At 37.5% G+C, this 23,251-nt stretch overlaps 1 protein-coding gene across 6 annotated transcripts in view; it reads right to left on the bottom strand.

The window, feature by feature from the left end:
- Positions 1 to 6,583: 6,583 nt before the first annotated feature.
- Positions 6,584 to 23,251, bottom strand: part of Ecpas (Ecm29 proteasome adaptor and scaffold) — a 128,726-nt gene continuing 112,058 nt past the window's right edge. For 3 of the 6 annotated variants that reach the window (XM_028857777.1, XM_028857782.2, XM_037202628.1), the window contains 11 exons: positions 22,477 to 22,568; positions 22,334 to 22,400; positions 22,025 to 22,216; positions 21,269 to 21,477; positions 20,522 to 20,565; positions 20,234 to 20,426; positions 18,784 to 18,922; positions 16,318 to 16,423; positions 14,593 to 14,681; positions 11,210 to 11,281; positions 6,584 to 9,723 (listed from right to left, as the gene is read on the bottom strand). In XM_028857777.1, coding sequence (XP_028713610.1) covers positions 9,584 to 9,723; positions 11,210 to 11,281; positions 14,593 to 14,681; positions 16,318 to 16,423; positions 18,784 to 18,922; positions 20,234 to 20,426; positions 20,522 to 20,565; positions 21,269 to 21,477; positions 22,025 to 22,216; positions 22,334 to 22,400; positions 22,477 to 22,568 — 1,343 coding nt within the window. In that variant the 3' untranslated portion in view covers positions 6,584 to 9,583. The remainder of the gene's footprint in view (positions 9,724 to 11,209; positions 11,282 to 14,592; positions 14,682 to 16,317; positions 16,424 to 18,783; positions 18,923 to 20,233; positions 20,427 to 20,521; positions 20,566 to 21,268; positions 21,478 to 22,024; positions 22,217 to 22,333; positions 22,401 to 22,476; positions 22,569 to 23,251) is intronic. The other 3 variants (XM_028857781.2, XM_028857779.2, XM_028857778.1) reach the window with 1 other exon arrangement.

Raw genomic sequence — 23,251 nt, 5'->3', positions numbered from 1 at the left:
AGATCTTTTCCCATTCTGTTGGCTGTCTTTTGTCTTATTGACTGTGTCTTTCACCCTGCAAAAGCTTCTCAATTTCGAGAGGTCCCATTTATTAATTTTTGTGCTCAGGGTCTGTGCTGTTGGTGTTATATTTAGGAAATGGTCTCCAGTGCTGAAAAAATTTAATCACCACATAAATGACAAAATGGGTCCCTGGCACTCCATATGGACTTTAGGACTAGTCTACTTTTGCAAAGAATCCAGTTGAGATTTTAAGAGCAATTGTGTTGAGTCTGAAGATGAAGACTTAACAATATTAAGTCTTCTAGTCATGAGCACAGACTAGCTTCTCAGTTAATTAGCTACTCTTTGATTTCAATAATGTTTTGAATTGCCAGTGTGTAATTTTTACATTTGTTTCACCATTCATTCCTAAGATTTTTATTCTTTGAGTAAAGAATTTTCTTTTGCAAATGAAAATTTTCTCAGTTTCAGTTACAAATTTCCCATTGATGTTATATAGGAATAAAATAGACTTTTATAAATTGATCCTCTATATTCTGCTTTGCCAAACTGGTTTGTTAGTTCTAATACATCTTTTTGTGTGTGGATTTATTTAGAATGTTCGGAAAACAGTATCATCATCTGGAAGATTTATTTTCCCCTCCAAGTTGGTTTCTTCTCATTTCATTTTCTTCACAAATTTCTCCAGGTAGAACTGCCAAAATAATGCTGCATGAATTTAACAAGAGCAAACACCCTTAGCATGAGAGTTTTTCATCACTATGTACCATGTCATTCCATTATGTACAGCAATGTGCTATTATATTGCATGTTGAGTGGGTTGCTGATGCTATTAGCATGTTTATGAAGTTCCTTCTGTTCCTAATGGGGAAAATTTCTTATGGACTACTGGATTATATCAAACACATTTTTCTGCATCTATTGGACATATCACGCAGTGTCTTTTTTTTTTTTTAAATGGTGCATTACACTAATAACCATTCTTATGTTAAGCCAATCTTGTATTCCTGGGGTAATTCCATATGGTTATGATATTTCTTTTTTTTTTTTTTTTTTTTTTTTTTTTTTGGTTTTTTGAGACAGGGTTTCTCTGTGTAGCTTTGCGCCTTTTCCTGGGACTCACTTGGTAGCCCGGGCTGGCCTCGAACTCACAGAGATCCGCCTGCCTCTGCCTCCCGAGTGCTGGGATTAAAGGCGTGCGCCACCACCGCCCGGCAAGTTATGATATTTCTTTTCACACGTTGCTTCAATTGGTTTCTAGCATTTTCCTGGTTATTTTAATCTGTTTTTTTATCTTACATTTTTGTCTAGCTTACTATCGGGGTAATTAATACCTGCCTCAGAGAAGGAATTGGGAAGTATTCCCTCTTACGTTTTCTGTGAAGACGTGGCTTTTTAAGTATTTGGACAATTCAACATCTAGACATGGTATTTTCTTTGTGAGCAGTTATTTGTATTACTAATTCAATTTCTTTATCTGCTGTAGGCATAACCAAATTTTCTACTTAAGTGAGATTTGAATTTTGTTTCTTCCTACACTTGTTCATAGTATTCCTTTATATTTGTTATGAAGTAGTGATTTTCTTTCATTCATATTTTAGTAATGAGGTTTTGTTTTTGTCAGTCCAGCTACAGGTTTGTCAATTTAATTTTTATTTCTCATCTTTTACCTTCAATTGTATCTACTTATGCTCAGAACTTTGCTCTTCTTTTTATTTCCTTTGGACTTAGGTAGTTTTGTTATTTTTTGTTTTCCTAGTATGTAAAAAGAAAGATTTTAGCACTAATTTGAGATTTGTACTTCTAAAAATTATAGTGATTTTAGCTATCGTTTTCCTCTAGGCACTACTTTAACTGCAAACCTTAAGTTTGGCAATGCTGTGTCTTTATTTTCGCTCAAAGAATTTTCTAAACTCTGTAGTGATTTCTTCTTTGGTTCACCAGTTACCTAATATGTGAGATATTTAATTTCTACATACTTTTAACCTCCTAAACTTTATTTGGTCATTCAGCAACATTTTCAATTCATTAATTGTAGAACATCTCTATAATTTTATCTTCTTACATTTACTATGGTTTGTCTTATAGCCTATGAATTCTGGACAGTTAGTTCCTGTACCAAGACACAAAGGAACAATTCTTCCTGTGAGAAACATTCTAAATGTTTTTACTGATTTTCTTCTTCCTTCGCATTTTTTCTTGCTCCAGAAGAATATTTCATTTCAAAACTCTATTTCTAAGCTTAATGAAGGAGGAAAAATAATTAAGATCAAATTATAAAGATATATTAATGTAGGGAAAAAGTAAGCCAGAATCAATCCAACACACAAAGATCCAAAGAATAGCAAGCTGAAGTTTCAAGTGCAAATAAATATCCTGGATTCTATACTTTGTAAAATGGAATCAGTGCATATATAATGAAATAAGAACCAAACTAGGTATGGTAGTTGGAATACAATTGGCCCCCATAATCCCATAGGGAGTGGCACTATTAGGAAGTGTGCCTTTGTTAGAGTGGGTATGGAATTGTTAGAGGAAATATGTCACTGTGGGGGCAGGTTTTCAGGTTTCCTATGCTCAGGATATCGACCAGTGTCTCAGTTGACTTCCTGTTGCCTGCAAGATGCAGCACTCTCAGCTCCATCACCACATCTGCCTGCACATTTTCATGCTCCCCATCATGATAATAATGGACTGAACCTTTAAAACTATAATTGAGCCATCCCAATTGAATGTTTTCTTTATAAGAGCTGCCATGGTCATGATGTCTCTTCACTGAAATAGAAACCCTAAGACACTAAGGAAAAATTAAATTTTACTAATGAAGTAATTCAGAAATGAGAAGATGATTCTTGTCAACTGTCAACATGAACATTTTCAGTTTACAAGTCATTAGGACTCTATTTGGCATTTTATTTCCTTTACTTTGTTCTTTAAAAACATGAAATTTGAGAAAAAACTCATTTTATGTTAATTCAACATTTAATTAAAAGCACTGCATCACCTTATACACAAAGCAGTAAGTACCCATTCAATGATTGGAGTTTCACAATAATATAGTTTTAATTGCATAAAAATTAGCATCATAATATTTGGGATCAGAATTAAGACCCAAAAGCATATCAAGAACACTGCTTCCATTTGATGGCAATGCAGACCCATAGAAGACAAATTATTTGATTCCAATAGGAAAGTTGATATTTCTAATCAATTATTTTGAACTTTTCAGTCAATACTGACTAGTCCAGTTTATCACACATCCATTTGTGCACCATTGTATTTTTGATAAGGGAAAAATAATGCCTATAATTAAGATGCTAAAAAACTTTACCTTCCTCTAATCATCCCACACATGCACATGGGCAAGCTTACCATCTGTAACCAGAAGTGTAACTATCAGTCATCATTCTAGTCTACTGGTCTATGTGCCTGCTTCAAGGCTAGCATCATGCTACTTTCTATTGCTTTTAGTATAATATGAAAACAAGTATTTCCATGTTCTTGGCATTACTCATTTTGTTCAGATTGCTTTAGCTATTTGAGGTGATCTTATTTCATGTTAGGACTAGTCCTGTGAACAATTGTATTCCCTTGATAACATTCTCATTTTTATGTACTTCATTCTGCCAGTCCACGAACGCTGGATTTTCTAGTCTTCAGTGCTTTAGTTTTCACTGTATATTCTCTTATTAGGTTTCTTAGTTTTGTCTTTGTTTTTTTTTTTTTTTTTTTTTTTTTTTTTTTTTTTTTTTTTTTTGTTGTTGTTGTTGGGTTTTGTTATTGAGTGTAACTGGTTTCCTGAGTTCTTGTTTAGCATGTTCATTATTGGTATATAAGGGAAGCTATGCTGATCTTTGTACCATGCTACTTTGCTGAAGGTATTTGTATGTTCTAAGAGTTTTCTGTGGAGTCTTTAGGATCTTCTAAGTAAAATCAAACTGAGCACAGAAGACAGGAGTTTTCTGTCAAGTATTTAGGGTCTTCTAAGTAAAACAAACTGAGCACAGAAGACAGGAACTCAACAGGCACTTCAGAGCAGGAACACCAAAAGCAGCAGTTCCAGCAATGTCCTTGGTCCTCTGGCCAGGACTATCAGGTTTCTTACCTCCTAAATGAACACCTCTGCCTGGAGGCTGCTGTGAGGAACCGAAACTCAGTCCAGGCACTAATCACTTCCGATGAAGAGCTTTAGGACTGAACCTTTGAATTTTCTTGGTAAAAATGAGTTATGTCCATTCCCCAACTTCAGCCATTTCCTAAATGATTTTGGGTTATCTCTTTAGAGGGGTGATATTGCAGTATTAAAGGCTCCTCAATGGAAAGCTTTACTTTTGGTCAAGAGAATAGCATCTCTGAGAGAAGATATAACATTCTGGCTCAGCCAGTCTGACTGGGGACTGTTCCCCAGGAAGGCAGCTTCATCTTAAACCATGTAGAAGAGACAGGAAGAATTGTTATCCCTTTGATGATTTCCCTCCCCAGAGTCCACCCTCGGTGCAGCTGCCTAGAGCCATAACCACGCATCTTCCTAAGTCTGCCCGCTTTTCTGAACTAATCAGAAGTATCATTTCCCCATGCATACTTTCCCTGACACTTTCAACTTGGTCCTATCTAACCCTCTCCCCCACCTCACACCCCACCCCACCAATTTGCACGTGACTACTTTCCGTCCAGTTTGCCTAACTCAAAAAGATCTTTGTCTTTTCTTCTCCATCTTCCTCCTCCTGGAAGCTCCAGAGATTTACTTGCCTGCCCTGAGATTTTTCTCTTAAACTCTATTAAAATTGTCCTGGGTAGTTCTTTAAGATTTCTGAAGTGACACAATTTCCCCAGTAGTACTATCATCTACATCTTCCTTTCTGGCTTGCATACTTTTACTCCTTTCCCCGGCCTAAGGTTGTGGCCAAGAACTCAAGTATTATAGTGGTGGGGCACATTGTATCATCTCTGATTTTTAGAGATATTTTCAGCACTTCCCATTTTGTATACTGTCAGCTACATGACTTTGTATACACAGCCTTTATTACACTGAGGTACAAATCCTTCTATTCTTAGTTTCTTTGAGACTTTTATTATAAAGAGATGTTGGATTTTGTCAAAAACATTTTCTTCACCTAGTGACATGTGATTTTTGTATTTTATTTATATGCTATATTCTATTTATTGATTTGCCCTTAGTGTATCACCCATATGGTTTTATCATATTGAGATAAAACCAACATGTTGGTATATGATCTTAATTATATGTTGTTAGATTTGATTTACAGTATTAAGAATCACTGCATCACTATTAAGAAAATTGTCTAAGTTTTCTTGTGTTCATTACTGATTTTGCTATCAAAGCAATACCAGATTTGTAGAATCAGTAGGAACACATTCCTTTTCAATTTTTTATGGAACAGTTTGAGTGTTGGCACAATTCAGTTGTTAATCCATCTAGTCCTGGGCCATTGTTTGTCAGGACTCTATTAATCACTTCAATTTCATTGTTTTGTTTGTTTGTTTTTACCCTACAGTTAAATTTTGACAGGTCATGTGTCTAAATGTTTATTCACTTTCTCTGGATCTCCCAATTTAAGTGTTCTAAATACTCCCTGATGGTTCTCTGCTAGGATTACCTTACCTAGCTCTTAATCATCATGTGGTAGGGAGAAGGCTGTGGAACCCTAGTCATCCACCAGAACCAAGTCACTCTATGTCAAACAGGCTCCCTCTCAAGGTAAAGGTGCCTGGCTACATAGCAATCTGAGATGTAAAGAACAATACATAAATGGATTTCTTCTCTAAGCTAGCCTGTAGTGCAAGAGTCATTGTCAGACTATATTGAAGGTGTTTGAAGACTATGGGTATCTCCTACAGGGCTGTCAATCTGCCATGATCAGGGCTGCCTGACTTACCATCTAGTTGTGACTTCAGGTCCCCCTCCCAGGCAAGAGAGTCAGGGCTGGAGTTGTGAGCTGTTTATTTTCTTCACCACATTCCAGATTTTCCATGCTTTCCATCTGTCATCAGTCCTGATGATCATCTTCCTTTCCTCAGAATATCTTAGCTTCTCCTTTACTATTGACTCTTCTCATTAAGAGTCATCTGGAGAAACATTTCATCTACCATCTTACCCCCACAATACCATTTTTAAAGATAAAGAAACTATTAAATCTTTCCATAAACATCATTTGAAAGATTGGTTATTCCACGTTTTGCAACCTTCTTTCTCAATTTGAAGCGAATATGACAAACTACTAAAGGCACTGTAACAGTCCAGGCAGGTAAGCACTCCCCTGGGAGTGAGCTTTGCTTTAACCCCAGCTGCCCTCTGTTTCACATGCTCACATAAAGTCACTTTTATCAGAAAATTCTATCATGGAACCAAGTTTCTTCCAAGTATGTGGCAGCAGCAGTTCATGATGTCTTGGAACTCCCAGATACTTAAATCAGAAATTTATATTAATTAGACATAGCTGAGAAGATGCCAGGCAGTAAGGCCTCTCTCCTCCCTCCCTCCCTTCCTAAAGAACAACTAATCAAAGTGTTAGCAGTCACATTACTTTCCAAAAGAACTAGTAAAAACTAAAAGCACTACTTCAAAACACCAAATCATGCAGCTTTTATTTACCATTTAATATCTTTGGGGTATAGGTGAGGTTTTCCTTTCAAGTAAGTCTATTTCATGCTTAGGTAGCTAATTACATATTGCAGATCTATGAAGAAGTTGCATATAAAATACAAAAATCTGTTACATATACATCTATTTAATGACAGATTGCACAGTTCAATAAGTGCCAATGTCAAAATAACTCCCTGAACTTAACAAGCAGCATGAATATACTGTGACAGCAGCAGGTAGAAATGTTCCCCAAGGGCAGGCAGTGCTCACACAGCACAACTGCTGACAGAGCACCAACCAGTGAGGTCATATCTTTATTCTTTTCCTTGTTGATTAGTAATACATGAGTTTTTAAAAAGGAAGGGCAAAGCAATGGGGATTTGGTAGCCCCCTTATAAAGGTGGACTGTGTTATAGACAAGATCCCCTTGGAACTGTAAATTGGGCACAAACATTCAATGAAACAGCTGCTTTTGACAACAAAACCGTAGCCCATTTTCATGTTCAACCCAACTGCCACATTTCAAACATCTCCTTTTCACATATCAATAAAGATATAGTTAGTGAACTAATGGCAGGAATAAGAAACAGGTTCTACAAATTAGTTATTTGTGTGGCAAATAGAAGTAACTATATAGAGAGAAACCAAACCTGTTCAAGAATGCTTTTGCAAATAAAGACTGATGATCTATAAATGAATGTACAGGTACTTTTACCTCCTGTTCACCAGTCCCAACATTTCACAATTACAAAGTCCTGGTTATTAACCTTTGAAAATAAACATATGTATACCAACTACAAACTACATTTGAAACAGTAACATTACTAGCTATGAAAATGATTTGACTGGCAAACATGAAGGCATTAAGTATATAAATTAGAAATGTGCTCAAGAAAGTAAAAGAAATGCAGTTCAATAGCACTAAGGTTCAGGTGTCTTAGCACCACTCTCAGCACCAAGGGAAATCCCCAATATTAAATAACAAAAAGCTTTAAAAGCATAAAATTTGATGAGGTTTCAATATTTGCTACAGACCAAGTATGTTGTTCTTGCCCTTACACTCTCACCTTCAACACACCTGACCTGCATTGTATTCTTGCCATGGAAGTACCCTGGGTACTACAAATGCAAGTCAGACAGGTCCTTAGTCATTCAATGCTGATCCCCAAACACCAAGACCCGAGAGGCCACAGCTTTCTGAAGAACATTTGAAGCCATTTGTTTTTCTCTAAAGCAAAAGTCTTTCTTAAATGCAATTCTACAACAGATTCCTTAAAATTCACGATGTTCTGCAAACTCACTAGTATAGTACAGTATCAGCCAAGATGATACTGAGCACTGAATATTTTAGTTGTAAACAGTTTTCATTCAGAAACATTCCCAAACATAGTAGTTCAGGTACTATTAATGATGGTATTGTTCAAACGTGAATAGCAACCTAGTTGTGAATTAGAAAACAAATGCAGTGAGTCTGAAGAACATTTACAACACGAGACACACAGAGAGATGAAAATATATCAAACTTAACTATTTCTTCAAGAAATACTTATTTCAGTTAAAGATTTTACATTCAAACATACATACGTCTATCTCTCTCTCTCTCTCTCCTCTCTCTCTCTCTCTCTCTCTCTCACACACACACACACACACACACACACACATTCTGGGTCATGATGTAAAAGGTTATTCTTATTATGAGTCACAGTTAAAAATATTTTAAATACACTGGTCTAGAGAATACCAAACTAATAAACATTGAGTTTCCACCAAAAATATCGAACACACAGATTCCAGGTGTTGATGTCATTATGGGGACAGTACCAGATGTATAAATTAATTTTGTGCTCCAGAACCCAAGACAAGCTATAGAGTTTTTAGCTTACCATAAACCTTTAAGTTAAACCAACTTTGCACCCTTCAGCAGGTGCAGGAGCAGCAGAAAGCAGGGGAGGACCCCAGCAAGAGCAGTTCTCCTGGAGTGGTATCATGCTAATTCGAGAAAGGGCATTTAAGAAAGAGAAATCCCTAGACAGTTAAATAAAAGGCTTTCCATCTATCCTACCACGTCTCACTGTACGCATGAAAGCAGTAGAAAATGCTGCCGTTACAGTTTTGAGATTTTAAGTGGTCTAGACCAAGGCAGTCTCTAACTTTTACTGTTGTTTTAGATTTTGAAAAAATACATAATCACAGATACAGATAGAAGAACAATCTTGTTCCCATCTATTTTCATCTTCTAGTGAAAAGACTTCAATCAGAATGTTATGGAACCCCAATTATTCTCAACCTGTAAGCATGCTGAACAACCATTTCCTAAAAATTGACCACCTATACACAGGAAATGCACAGCATCTGACTTTCAAGAACCCAGTGATAAAGAGTCAGTTTAGCTCTGGTATAAGAACTGTTGTATGAGACCCTAAATGTACCTCCCTTTGGGAATTTCTAGGGTATGCCAAGGTAAACACTGGTTTTGTAGCAGGTTGAGAAAAGTATCTAGGACAGGACATTAAACTCTGGGTATGGCCTTGACTCTGCCCTCAGGAAGGAAGCTGTCATCCCCAACCCTATTACTTTGGGTATGCAAGTGGATTATAAATCGAGTGACTTACAGGATCCCTTCCTGCAATAACTTTAGCTTGGATGTAATTCAAAGATTTTAATCCAGCTTTGCCCTGTATTCCATTTATAATAGTTTCAGTTCTTTTAGCAACAATGGCTAGCAGACTTATTTACAACTACCTTTTGAAAACCCAAGTTCTACTAAGCACACTTAGCCCACATACTTTAAAGACATGTAAAATAAAGCTAATAAGAAGCAAAATTTAAGGCTTTTTTTTTTTTTTATTTCAGCCAAGGAATGATGCATGCTACAGAGTAATCTTTACTCCCCCACTTGGTTTTTAAAGAATACCACCATTTCCAAACTTCCATCCCAAAAGAACATGGCACTTGTTTCTTTCCTCCCATTCTCACTCATTCCAGACTTTCAAGTGTTTTCTTCAATACTGAGGCTTTCTCCTGCAGTTCGGGTCTGTTGTCTGTCTCCATAGTAGCTAAAGACTCAACCAAGAGTCTTCTGCATTCTGCTGTCAGACTTTCCCACTGTTTAGCTTCTGAATGAAAAAAGAAAGAAAATCATTATAGAACAAGCAAGGAGAAAAAAAAAATCCTAACCCTTTCTTCCATATATCCTATCCCCCAAGCAACGAGACAGCCACTGTCTAATAAAGAGAACAGCATGTAACAGTCACAGGCTGCAGAGGGGTCTCAAACCCACCCCTGTCAACATCCTGAGAGCATGTCAGGGAGCTTCTTCGCCCCTTCCTTCCGCAGTGTGAATGAGACCCAGGGAGATGAGCTACACTACAGCGAAGTGAGAAGAGTGATGCATCCAAGCACAGGAGCAAAACAGGCATCTCAGCCATAACAGAGGGCTATTTAGTAATTTACATGCCAAAAAATTGATAAGTTTCATAATTGCACAGTTTAAGTAGATAACACTTTATTACCCCTTTCTTAACAGAAAGCCCTGGAGAGCCATGTAAGTACTGAAATTTTTAAAAAAAAATAAGAAAGCACAGCAAATCTTAACTCCATTTATAATGTTCTGTCTCTAGTGATGTGACTTCAAGCAAGTAATTATCATCGTATCAGGGTCTCCTGTAGTTCAAGCTGGCCTTAGATTCCCGATCCTCTTGCCTCACCTCTCAAGGATGGAATTACAGGCCTATACCACCATGTCCAGCTTCAAGCAAGTTATTTTACCTCACTTTTGTTATCTAGACCATATTAATACCTACCTGGAAAAATGGGAATTCAACCATATGGCTAAGTGCCTAGGCTTTTTTATTTTAGGAAAAAAAAAAAAGTATACTGTGCGATACTTAGTATCACTGAGTCTAAAGGGCCCATCTTGCAGAGACCTAGGATATGCTGCTAAGAAAAAAGAGGGGAAGTACAAACGCCAAGTTCACAAGGCTGTGATGAAAACGGTTTCATTTCTGCACATTAATTCATCAACTACGAGAACAGCAAAAAGAGAAGGAAGTGAAGGAAGAAGGGAAAATGGGTTTCTCTTTGAAACCAGAGACAGTTCTATAACATGGGGGAGAGAAGCTGAGAAGCTGTTTTGCTTCTACCATTGGTACAACAGAATCTATAGGTTTCTTAAAGGAGAAAGAGAAAGAAATGAAGGACTAAAACATGCTTTGGGGAATATGTGACTCAAGTGGGTCTTTGACAAACAGCTTGCAGCTCTTCCTTGTGTCCTGTTATTTACATGCACACCACAGGCTCTGCTCTGTCACCATAACCACTTCTTGAGATTAACTAAGATTCCTAAGAGTTCATGATGGAAACAAAATTTTATTACTTCAATTACTTCAAGATAACTCTAGCTTAATAATTCACTAGAAATATATGAACATAGAGAACAACATTGAAATCTTTAAAATTTTGTGACTTTAGTTCTGTATAGTCTACTTGTATGTACACATACATTAATGTGTATTTATACCATCAGTAAAAACAGAAATAAAAAATTTCTAAAGTATATGCCATGAAATACCCTAGATTTTTGGTGCTCTAATCAGAACTCACCTTCAAGTTTTTTAAGCAGTAATTCTACCACAGATAAAGCTTCTGTTCTCACAGATGAGTAGGTCTTATTTTCTAAGAGGAAAAACATGCAATTCATAAGTATGTTTTAAAGACAGAGCTCCCAAGATTAAATTAATGTTTCTGAAACAAAAAAAGTTAAAACTCTGTGGATTCATTCATTTTGGAAGTAAACTTCTATTTGCTAATTATTATCAAATACTTAAAATTATGCTATATATCCACATTCACTATTTTGAGGCACTGTAGACCATGGTAATATTTAAAGACCCATCTTAGATGTAGGAGATCAAAAGACACTATCCCAAACACATAGTCATCATCATGTCATACATAAGACAGGTCTTTGATTTGTATGATCCTCATTTTACCAAAGAGCATCATCTAGGAACACCTAGAAACCTGAAAAGACAATTCTGTTAGCTTCCAGTTCTACATCCACAAAAGCTTGCTACTTCTAAGAAGTACAAATAAAATAAGTTTTGCTGATACATACATACTCTTTCACAAAAGGCATTAAGTTTTTGGAGAAAATGTCTTGTTGCATGAATCCTAAATGGTCTTATAATAAAAACCCAGAGTCAGATAGACATCAAGATGAAAGCAGAGCAAGCCACAACTACTACTTCTCACCTCACCAACTTCTTAACCTGAAAGAGAGCATCCTATCTCCACGAATCCTCAGACTGAGTGCCCCGGAGTCCTCAGCGAAAGGGCACTGAACTCCTGTCTCCTCCTGCCTTGTATTCCTTTTTCTGCCCACCCCTATCACTTCCTGTCTCAACCTTCCAAGTGCTGGGATTAAAGGTGTGTGACTCTCAAATACTGGGATTAAAGGTATATGCCACCACTGCCTGGCTGTTTCTCTTTTAGACTGGATTAATCTCGTGTAGCTCTGGGTGGCTTTGAACTCAGAGATCCAGAGGGATCTCTGCCCCCTGAGTGCTAGGGTTAAAGGTGTGTGCCACCACTGCCTGGCCTCTGTGGCTAACTCTCTGGCTGGCTTTGTCCTCTGATCTTCAGGCAAGTTTTACTTCTTAGATTACAAACAATACATCTCCACAATGTCTAACCAAAATTAATATGCATCCAAGTCCAGGGCAGTGAATCATTGCAAAAAAATAATTGTGATCCACCAAAAGGACAGGGAATCAGCTTGAAGGGACTTCCATTAGCCATATTTAGAACAATTAAGTAACCAATTAATTAATGAAAATAATCAGGGGCTGGAGAGATGGCTCAGCAGCATGTAATCCTGAGGCCCAGAGTTCAAGCCCCAGTACACACATAGCCTGTAACTTCAGTTCCAGAACCTAACACCTCTGGCCTCTGTGGACACTAGTACTCATTTGAACATACACATAATAAAAGATAAATCCTAAAAATAATTAATTACAAAACATTGAGAGGTTGTTGGGGAGGTATGAATCAATACCAGTTAATGATGCATAAATAAATAGGAAGAAGAGAAGAATCTTGTTCAAAATAAAATGCCAACTACCAAATAGTTAATGTGGAGAAAGAGCTTGAGTTGAAAAAAATCATCCTAGAAAAAAACTGGCTCAGAGAAGAATCATCAATGTATGCAAAATCTAAAGAATAAACTTTGAAGAGAAGTACATTTACATGGTCTTATGTTGTCTTCTCACAAACTGTTTAATAGATACAGTTTTGAAGGAGATTATTTGAATGATCCTAAAGTATGTTCTCAAGCACTATCTATTAGACATGAGGAAAATAAGAACGATACTAGAGAGAAAATCCATAGTACCATGATTAGGTAAACAGAATTAACATTGAAAAATCAGGAAAGCTGTGAACACAGCATGCCTCTTGCTGTGAGGGAAAACATTATTAACATCACAATTCATTAGCTAGATCCAAGCCTGAGGAAATGCCAAACAAACAGCAAATGAGAACTATTTTTTCCAGAGGAGAGAGGGAAAGGCTTTATCCTTCAAACTCATGAATATAGGAGAAAGAAAGGCTGAAGGAGGGTACCAGTTGAAAAAAGACTAAAGGCTGGATGTGGTGGCTCGTGCATTTGATCCCAGCACTCTGGAAGCAGAGGCAGGAGGATCTCTATGAGTTCGAGGCCAGCCTGGACTAGACAGCGAGTTTGAGAATACCCAAGGCAACAAAGAGAAACCCTGTCTAGAAAAGAAAAAAGAGAGACTATAAAATTATGACAATTATATTTAATATGTGGTCCTGGGTTATATTTTTTAATGAAGAATTGAAGGGGATGTGAGATCTTACAAAAAAATTACTTAAGAAATTACAATATGAATGAGAAAAAAATTGATAAAAGAACACTGCATCCATGCAAAATTGTATATATTTGATAACTATACTGTTGTTATAAAAAGGAATATACACTTAAGAATTTAAGTTATAATGTTATAATGTTAATGTTATAATCAATATACTTTTGAAGGGCTCAGGAAAAAGATACATACAGAAAGAAGCCCTAAAGATAAAGGGAACACAGTGTTATCCACAGCTAATGGCTCTTGATTAAGTATATACAGGTACTAACGGAACTATTTTAACAGCTGTTTTAAAAAACTGGAAACTATTTTTAAATAAATATTTAATGCTGACGTAAAGGTTCAAACCTAAAATTCTACTGTAATTCCAAATAAAACACCCTTGTTAGGGGACATATAGCATATAAACAGAACAGTCAGTAGTTGTTCCAGAAATCTAGATCCTGAGACTCAGCTCCTTAGTTTTAAAATCAGAGTTACTTAAGCAAAGTATGGTGACTATGGTGGTTTGAGCAGGAATGTCCCCCACAGTCTTAAGTATCTGAATGATTCGCCCACATGGAGTGGCACTATACTGGTGGGTGTGGCCTTGCTGGAGTAGGCGTGACCTTGTCAGAGAAAGTTTATCACTATGGGGGCCGGCAATGAGGTCTCATATGCTCAAGCTAAGCCCAGTGTAGCACTCAGTCTCCTGCTGCTGCCTGCGCATCAAGATGTAGCTACTTCTCCAACACATTGCCGTTTCCCACTATGATGATAATGGACTGAAGTTCTGAAACTGTAAGCCAGCCCCAGTTAAATGTTTTCCTTTAAAAGAGTTGCCTTGGTCATGGTGTCTCTTTACGGCAATAGAAATCCTAACTAAGACAGTGACACAAACTATAATCCTAGCTACCTGGGTGACTGGAGCCATAAACTCAATCCCAACCTAGGCAGCATAGAGACCCTAACTCAAAAAAGGGGTGAGGATGTATCTCAGTGGTAGGGTGCCTGCCCAGTAGCATGCATGAAGGACTGTGCCTGACCACCAGCACCAGCACCAGAAACAAAATAAACAGCAATAAAAAACTATTCAAGATCTAGTTACTTACTCACCTAAAGAATAAGTAATTGATTTACAAGTTTCAAGAAGAATTTCAGCCAGAGCTTCAGGATCAGCATGTTCTTCTTCCAAAAGCATTAACCTATAAAGATGAAAGTGATATACAATGTTACTCATAACAAACAGTTTACAACTTTCCTAGCATAACTTCTATCTGAACATATCACTTTATCATGTTACTTCATATACTAGTGGTGTCTAAATTAATAAGACTGTGTAAATGTACACAGTGCAGTATTATTGTACTATTAAAAAACGACACCATGAGATTTGCAGGCAAGTGGATGGAACTACAAAAAAAAATCATCCTGAGTGAGGTAACCCATACCCAGAAAGATAACTATAGTATGTAATTACTTATATGTGGATATTAGCTGTTAAGTAAATGATAACCAAGCTATAATCCAGAGAGGCTAGGTAAAGAGGAAGGGTCTGAGGGGGGATGCATGAATCTTCCTGGGAGGGGAAAGTAGATTTTATAGGCAGACTGGGGACAGGTGGGGAGGGGGTAGGGAACAAGGTACAGAGGAGATAGGGTAGAGGGAAAAGAGGGTGGAGAGAGACGGCTAGAACTGGGGGGGGCATTTGTGGGGTGGTGTGCAAACCTAGTACAGTGATAACTTTCTGGGATCTATGAAGGTAATCTTAATGAGGGCTCTTAGTATTGGGGGTAAGGAGTCTCAACTGGCTATCTCTTGTAGTCAGGCGAGGCTTATGGAACTGGGCTGCATTCAACTGAGCTGTTGGCCAAGGTGGGTGCCATAGAAATCTCCAAGCAACCCAGGCTGTTGACAAGACAAAGGGTTGTTCTCTATTATAGAGAGTAGGGCCCCATTGCCCAGGACAGCACCCACACAACTAATTGAACATAGAGACACTGATCTGGTGTCCACATGGAGCCTTCACTCCTAAGTTCTAGTCCCTGGTGTGGAAAGGTACTTTGCAGTCTACCAAAAGAGAAACATGGACGCCAACCCAGCCACTAAACCTTTCACCTACTGCAATCTGTCCTGCTTGCAAAATACACTAGGGCATTGGTGACACAGGTTTGTGTGAGTAGCCAACCAATGTCTGATTTGACAGAAGCAGATGGGAACAGACGCAGAGACTCATAGCCAGACATTATGCAGAGAGAGAGTCTAAATGAGAGGTCTACATCAGACCCCCTCCTTTGGAGTTCAGAGAATCCCTCAGAAGAAGAGGTGGAAAGACTGTAAGAGCCAGAGATGAAGGACACCAGGAGGACAAAGCCCTCTGAATCAACTAAGCAAGGCACATATGAGCTCACAGACACTAAAGCAGCAAGCACCCGGCCTACATGGTCTACACCAGGTCCTTTGTGTCTATATTACAGCTCTTAGCTTAGTATCCATAAGACTCCTGACTGTGAGAACGAGTGGGTCTCTGGCTCTTGTGCCTCCTTGGGACTCTTCTCCTCCTGCTAGACTGCCATGAACAACTCTGATATGATAGATTTTGCTCTGTCACTTTTGGTTGTTATCTCTTAGAAACCCTGTTCTTTTCTAATGAAAGACAGAGAGGGGGTGGATCCAGAGGGGAGGGAAGTGGGAAGGCACCGGGAGGAGTAGACAGAGGGGAAACTATAATTAGGAGATATTGTATGAGAAAAGAATCCATTTCCAATAAAAATGTATAAATGTTAAGACTTCCATTCAATAGGGAAATAAAATAAAAACCTGGATCATGAAGCAAATTACCCCTGGAAAAAGGCGTTCATCGACTGGAGGACACCGAGCTGCACTTTCCATGTGCTGAGTCTCAGCCGTTCACACATCAGTTTGCAGAGCTCCTGACGGTAACAGCCTGGGAGGAAGATGAAGGGACAGAGGAGGAAATATGTAAAGGTGAAAGATGACAAAGAAGGAACAGAGAAAAGAAGGTGCAGCATTAAAACAAAGACAAAAGTGAAAGAATATGAGGTCCAATAAATGCCTTTAATGGACATGGAATTTTCTCCAAACTCTTAGCAGGATTTTCTATCTAATTTCCAAAAACATTTCCGTGATCAGAGCCTCCACACACACACACACACACGCACGCACGCACGCACGCACGCACGCACGCGAGTTTGTCTTAATGGTTTGCTGTTGAGGCACTGTGTCTTCCACAGAGTAGAGGCCACAGATTAGCCACACTTGTAAATTCCCTTAAGGAAACCAAAAAGTACAGAAAAACCCTCGAGCGCCCTCTAGAGTCCTCGGCCAGCTACAAGTTGATTAACAGGTTTTTTTGTTTTTGTTTTTTTCAGTTTTGGTTTTTCGAGACAAGATTTCTCTGTGTAGCTTTGCACCTTTCCTGGAACTCACTTGGTAGCCCAGGCTGGCCTCGAACTCACAGAGATCCGCCTGCCTCTGCCTCCCGAGTGCTGGGATTAAAGGCGTGCGCCACCACCACCCGGAAACAGTCAGTTTTTTATCATAAACTAGTCCCTAACACAAGTGTCTCCATCATTAGACAATTACTATTATCCTAATAGATAGGAGTATAAACTCAACAAAAAATAAAAAATTGATAGGAGTTGGTTTTAAATGCTTAGAACAGGGCTTTCCAAACTTCTGATGCTCCAATGTGACATCATCTTTAATATGATGGGCCGCATTCATATCTACCCTAGGGACAAATGTGGCCAATGAGCCCTAAGTTGAATACCTACTATAAAATTTATAAGGTTTAAATATAAAACATAAGAAGGGGTAAAAATTCTACACTGATTACTTCATAACAGTTTGTGATTTGTGTCTCTACTTCAAAGAGACACAAAAAACAGAAATTATAGCTGATACTGTGAAATGTGAGAAGCTAGTATGCAACACTGATATTCTGAAACAAAATGCCTTGGCTCTCTGCTCCGAAACTGGTAAACAAATGTACATCTCTATGTCTTGTGTTAAAAGTCTTATTTATATTGTTACCTTTCTTATGGAATTCCCTCCTTTAACTTTATCTATCAAGCAAGTTAATCAAGCAATCTGATGTTCACTATAGTTCATAACACCACTCACACATTGATAGATTCTTTTGAGAATCTATCATGCTACACATTCCTCATGCTACACAAAGAATGATGGGCTCAAAGAAAATACTATACCTGAGTTAACATATACAAATAATACAGAGATGTTCATTGGGACAGAATGTAGTTCCCAGAATAAGACAAAATATTTAGCATTTGCTCAAATTTAAGGCCTTGTCAATGGGCTATAACTATAACTTGAACCAATAATCACAGCTTACTATTTAATCCTTTCTAAATATATGTTTAGTTCTGAAAATTTCTGCCATGAGTTTCTCAATAAAATAGCTATCACTTGCTTACTGAAGACTTGATAGCAAGGCCAGCAATTTTGAAAGGAAGGAATTCTACTAATATTGTAAACTTCTCAGAAAAAAACTATGAACCTAAACAAGAGTAACAAAACTAATTTTATAGTCAAATATCTACATAAAATGCATCATGGTTGTTATAAAATCAACTGTATCCCTGAACCTTCTTGTATTATACAAAATGACACAATATTTAAAGGAATCATATGATCCTAATCTAATCCCCTTACAAGAGATCTGGACACAGGAACACAGAAGGAAGCCATGTGAAGACAGGAAAGGCAACTATTCACAAGCTAAGTGGAGAAGTCTCAGAAGAAGCCAACCCTACCAACAACTTGATCTTGGACTTCTATCTATCAAAACTGGAAAAAAAAATCTGTTGTTTAAATCATTCAGTCTGTGATAGTTTTGTTTTAAAGATATATTTTACTTTTATTTATTTTGGTTATAAGTGTTTTGTCTGCATGTCTATCTGTGCACCACATGGCTGCCTGGTACCCTTGGATGCCCTGGGACAGGAGTTACAGATGACTGTGAGCCAACATGTGAGTGCCGGAAATCAAATTCATTTGGTCCTCTGGAAGAGCAGCTAGTGAGTGTGCTAAACCACTGAACTTTCTCTCCAGCCCCCTGTGATACTTTCTTATAGTATCTCTAATAATACAGTGATCCGTGTACTTATTTGCTGATGTAAGAGTAAAATGGATATAGGATAATTCTCACTATTAATATTCAGACTATATAAAGATTATTACTAAGTCATGCCGAAAAATCTGTGTTCTTGCTAAGTGACTTCTAGTTACAATACTTCTACGAATCTGCGCTCCAGTGCTTACGTTGAGTTTCTGGATTCCTGGGCCATGCTTTGCCCAAGCTCTCGAAGGCACCCAGCAAAGACTCCAGCTGCAGCTCTCTTTCCTTATCATTTTCATCTTCAGCTTTGGTGCTCCGGACTCCCATGCTTTCAAGTGAGTTCTAGGACATTTCAAAGAAAAGAAAATTCTAGTACTTCCTTCTTCAAAGTTACAGTTATATTATTGAAACAATCAGAGTGTAGAACAGGAGATATTGAACAAGAACCAACCGCTGTTCTCTACCATGAGTTCTTCTGTTTGCAGTAAGAGAGTATTTATTTCTAATAAATTTGAGAAATACTTTAATTTGTAAATAAGAGTGGAAAAATACTGCATATGTACTATATTGAGTATAACCTAATAAGACATATTTGAATCAAGAGAATTAAAGATGGGAAGAACTTGGCAATGTTCCAAACACAAACTCTTAAAAAATTGGTAAAGAAGCCAGAAGTAATTCAATCAGCTAGCAAGCAATATAATCCACTTAAAATACAAATCTCCAAAACCCATAGATTATCACAGAAATACCTAAAACAGCCTTATTACTGAAAAAAATCAAATATATGAATTAAGAGCAACACAAGGAAATATCTCATGCTTTAAAAATAAGTAGATCAGGCCAAGTGTGATAGCATACGCCTTTAATACCAGCATTCAGGAGGCAAAGGCAGGTGTATCTCTGTTTAAGGCTATCCTGGTTTAAAAAGCTACATGGTGAGTTCCATCACTACATAATAAAAAGAGTCTGTCTTAAAACTAACCAAAACAAATAGACCAACTATATCCCTCTTTCCTTATGATGCCCACTTTATTAAAAAATGAGTACTTTGGTTTCCAAATTAAGCCAGTAATTTTTTTTTTCCAACCAAAATTTCCCCTAGAACAATGCAGAGGTGAACTATACAACACACAGTACTCCTTGACTTCATACTAAATGACTACTTGGCATCTGCACATGTAGCAAGGTAGAGTTTGTTATGGCAGAAGCTGTTCACTATATAGTTACTCTCTTCCTTCTCCCACAGGCGGAAGAAGGGTGCCCATATGAAAAATTACCTTTTCTAGCCTCATCTGCTGCCAAATGGGGCTATGTGGCTAAGAGTGCTGGCCAATGGAATATGAATCAAAGTGTTATGTTTCTGTTTCCAGAACTTTTCTAGAGAGAAATGATATGCTTACTATGACCCTAACTTTATCTCTTCTGTCATCTGCCTGAGATCCAGATAAACCATAGATCATGAGGATAACATATAAGAAATAGGATCGTTGAAGACTTCAGGGGCTTCCAATTATCAAGTAAGACAAACTTGTATCTTATTTGAGGCCGTAATATTTTCGGAATTTTCTGATACTTTACTGCTAAACTTGTCCTAATAAAAACACATGACCAGGATAGAGGAAAACCTAAGGTGATAGAGATTGCCATTACCTTCTTGATGAGGGGTATGACAATGTCAGAAAACTCCTGGAACCTGTCTTCTTTGGTGGCTTTCAAAACATCAGCTGCACAGCAGATTGCTACAATCTTATATTTGAGATTCTCTTTGCAACACTCCTTCAAGACCGCCTGAAGAATTTCATTTGTGGTGGGTTGATTGGGCACAGACTTTTCCAACTCTGTACTACAGAATCCATAGAAAAACATCAGAATGGTTAAGAAAAGCTTCAGCTTTAAGCTTCCCATTAAGAAAAAGTATGTTCACTAGAGAACATTTACCTGCAAGCTGTCACCACACAGGCAATGGCTTTTAGTAGTTCTTCCTGATAAGTTAAAGATGAAGAAATACTATTAAACCTACACATCACATTCTTTGCACTATGACTACAATCACCCCATTGAGAATTTTATAACCACCACAACAAAAACTAACATTTATGCACTTATGCACATTACTGAATTCTGTCCAAACCATGAATCTCTAATTCATAAAGACCCAAGAACTGGTAACCAAGGTCACCAGGCAATCCACTATTACAGCCACAAACAATACTGTGGTGGGCACTGGTGACCTTTACAAAACAGAGTACAAATACTGCCTCAATCTCATGTTTTCCACGGAACACCCAATATACATATTTTTCTATCGCCATTGTATAAAAGTTTCCAATTCTCAAGTCCCAGCAATGAGCATCTTTGGTGCCAGGATTAGACGCAATTCAGTGTACTCAATTTCATATATGGCCAATTCTGGCTCTACTGAAGATCAGTGGGCACAAAATGGTGACCTGGTTTAAGAGGTACCTTGTAAGCTAAATATGTAAAACACACCAATCTCCAAAATTACTATGCTTTACTCAAGAACACATGGGACATACTTTGATATAAAATGCCACAGATAATTAGGCAAAATGTTCCTCTAGCTAGAAAACCTTGCCACAAAAATAATCCAAAGTCACATCAAATCAGATTCCTATTTTATACAAAGATGCAGTCCCAATTCTTTAACATGGATGGTTCTTTTACCTTTCCTGACCATGTTCTTCCAGCCAGGCCTTGCACCAAAGCACTCAGTATCATTCCCAGATATGGAGGTACTAGAGAGCTTGTTTGTTTTGCAATTGATGCCATAGCAATTGCACCCTGGGCTTTCATTTTCCAAGATGGCGACTGTAAAGCCTTCTGGGTAATAGTAATCAACTCCTGCAGGTATAATCGAATACCTCCAAAGGAGCCTACAATGAAAAAAAAGGAAGGTTAAAACACCTCTCAAGTGACAGAAAAAATTTTTTAAAATCATTTTTAAATGTAAGTCAGTGCCATCAGTCTAAAGCAGTGACTGTCAACTGATAAAACACACCACCAGCTAAAGGGAGAGACAGTAGGTAGTGCAACTTCTCTTTGTAATAGCAGGAATTCATGAACTTAGACATACTGTCAGGGATGTTATTTTAAAAGGTCATCATCACTAATGTGTATCAAGGTTAAAAACACAGCTCTACAATAATCCTCTAAGACCACATAAAATCACAATTACACTCAACTAACCTAAGTAAAGTTCTACTTTGCTTAGACACACAGTTTATATTCTCTCACACAGACAGCAACAAGTCAAGGAGAAGAGCTCTGAGTGGCACTTTGCAAACTTAGAAATTGGGATGTGCTAAAAATGAAATGTGACACATGTTCAAGTCCTTGGAAAATTATTAATCAACAATGTGAGTCAAAAATTCCAGCTGTGTTCCTAAGAAACACGTTTACTTTGCAGCCACCATTACTAACCAGGTACATTTTCCTGCCACACTTCAGTCCACAAATTACACTCTTCTTTTTCAGATTTCTCCTCATCAGCAATTTCATGCATGCCTAGAAACGCCAAGGGCAGAACTTCTTTGGCATGGTTCTTCAACACATCAGGACTGTATCTTCCAATTGCATGAATCGTCAAAGCACAAGCGGTCTTGTAGATAGGTTCTCAAGAGAAGAAACCAAAATTCTGTCAGCATTTACTATTTTTCAGGGGAAATGAACGCTATAATTTATTTGGTTAATATAAATTTAAAATGACATAAGAAAAAAAAAGAAAGGTACCTTCTTTCTCCATGTACCAGCCATTGAGCTTCTGTAGCAGTTTTTCAGTGCTGCTGTCCCGTGAAGTCTAAAAAACAAATAACCCTATTCACTCCTTTATAATTCCCAGAGCTGTACTTAACTGAGTGAGAAATTCAACTCACCCGAACTAAATGGCCCATGGCGAATGCACAGGATTTCTGAATTACACTGTTCCGATCTGTCAGACCACTAAGCAAAGCACTCATAAGTTTACCTACAGAAAAAAATAAAAACATCAATTGTGTGGTTGGTCAAATATTTTGTTACATTCCCAGGACTAAAAAAATCCCATAATCCTGAAATTAATCAGATTTACTAAATAGTAGTTTAGAGCTTTTGAATATTACTTGTACTATCTACTTTCTTTCATTTGATTTAAAAATTAAAAATTATAGCTTCCACAATGAAATTTTTCCTTTTTTCCTCTAAATTTTATTTTATTTTATCGGGGGGGGGGGGGGGGGAGGGTGGAGTTGCAAGGGCAGAGGGTGAATACAAAGGGACCAGAAATGAATGGGATTGAGATGCATGATGTGAAAGACACAAATGATAAATAAAGTTTAAAAAATAAAATTAAAATTAAAAATTAACCTGTCCAGAATATTGTGGAAAATACAAAACTGAGAGCTATACACAGAAACCCCACCAGAACCCTATCTAGAAGAGAGAAAAAAAAAAAAAAAACTCATGTAAAGTCAGCTATAAATAGTTTTAAAAAAGTGTGTTGTGGGGGGGGGGGAGTTCTGCAGAATCAAAGGTACTTTTTTACCTCTTTACATCACTGAGAAACTTACTTGTAAGACAATAAAAGCTTGCTAACAAAATGACTGGGTCAGGTTTGAGTAGAAGCCAAGCAAACAAGCATGTCCAAATAATTTTCCTTTTTTAAAACTCTGA

Source organism: Peromyscus leucopus, chromosome 2, assembly GCF_004664715.2.
Source record: "Peromyscus leucopus breed LL Stock chromosome 2, UCI_PerLeu_2.1, whole genome shotgun sequence".
Taxonomy (NCBI): domain Eukaryota; kingdom Metazoa; phylum Chordata; class Mammalia; order Rodentia; family Cricetidae; genus Peromyscus; species Peromyscus leucopus.
The sequence above is the reverse complement of the archived record's forward strand: the minus strand, read 5'-3'. Positions and strand labels throughout refer to the sequence as shown.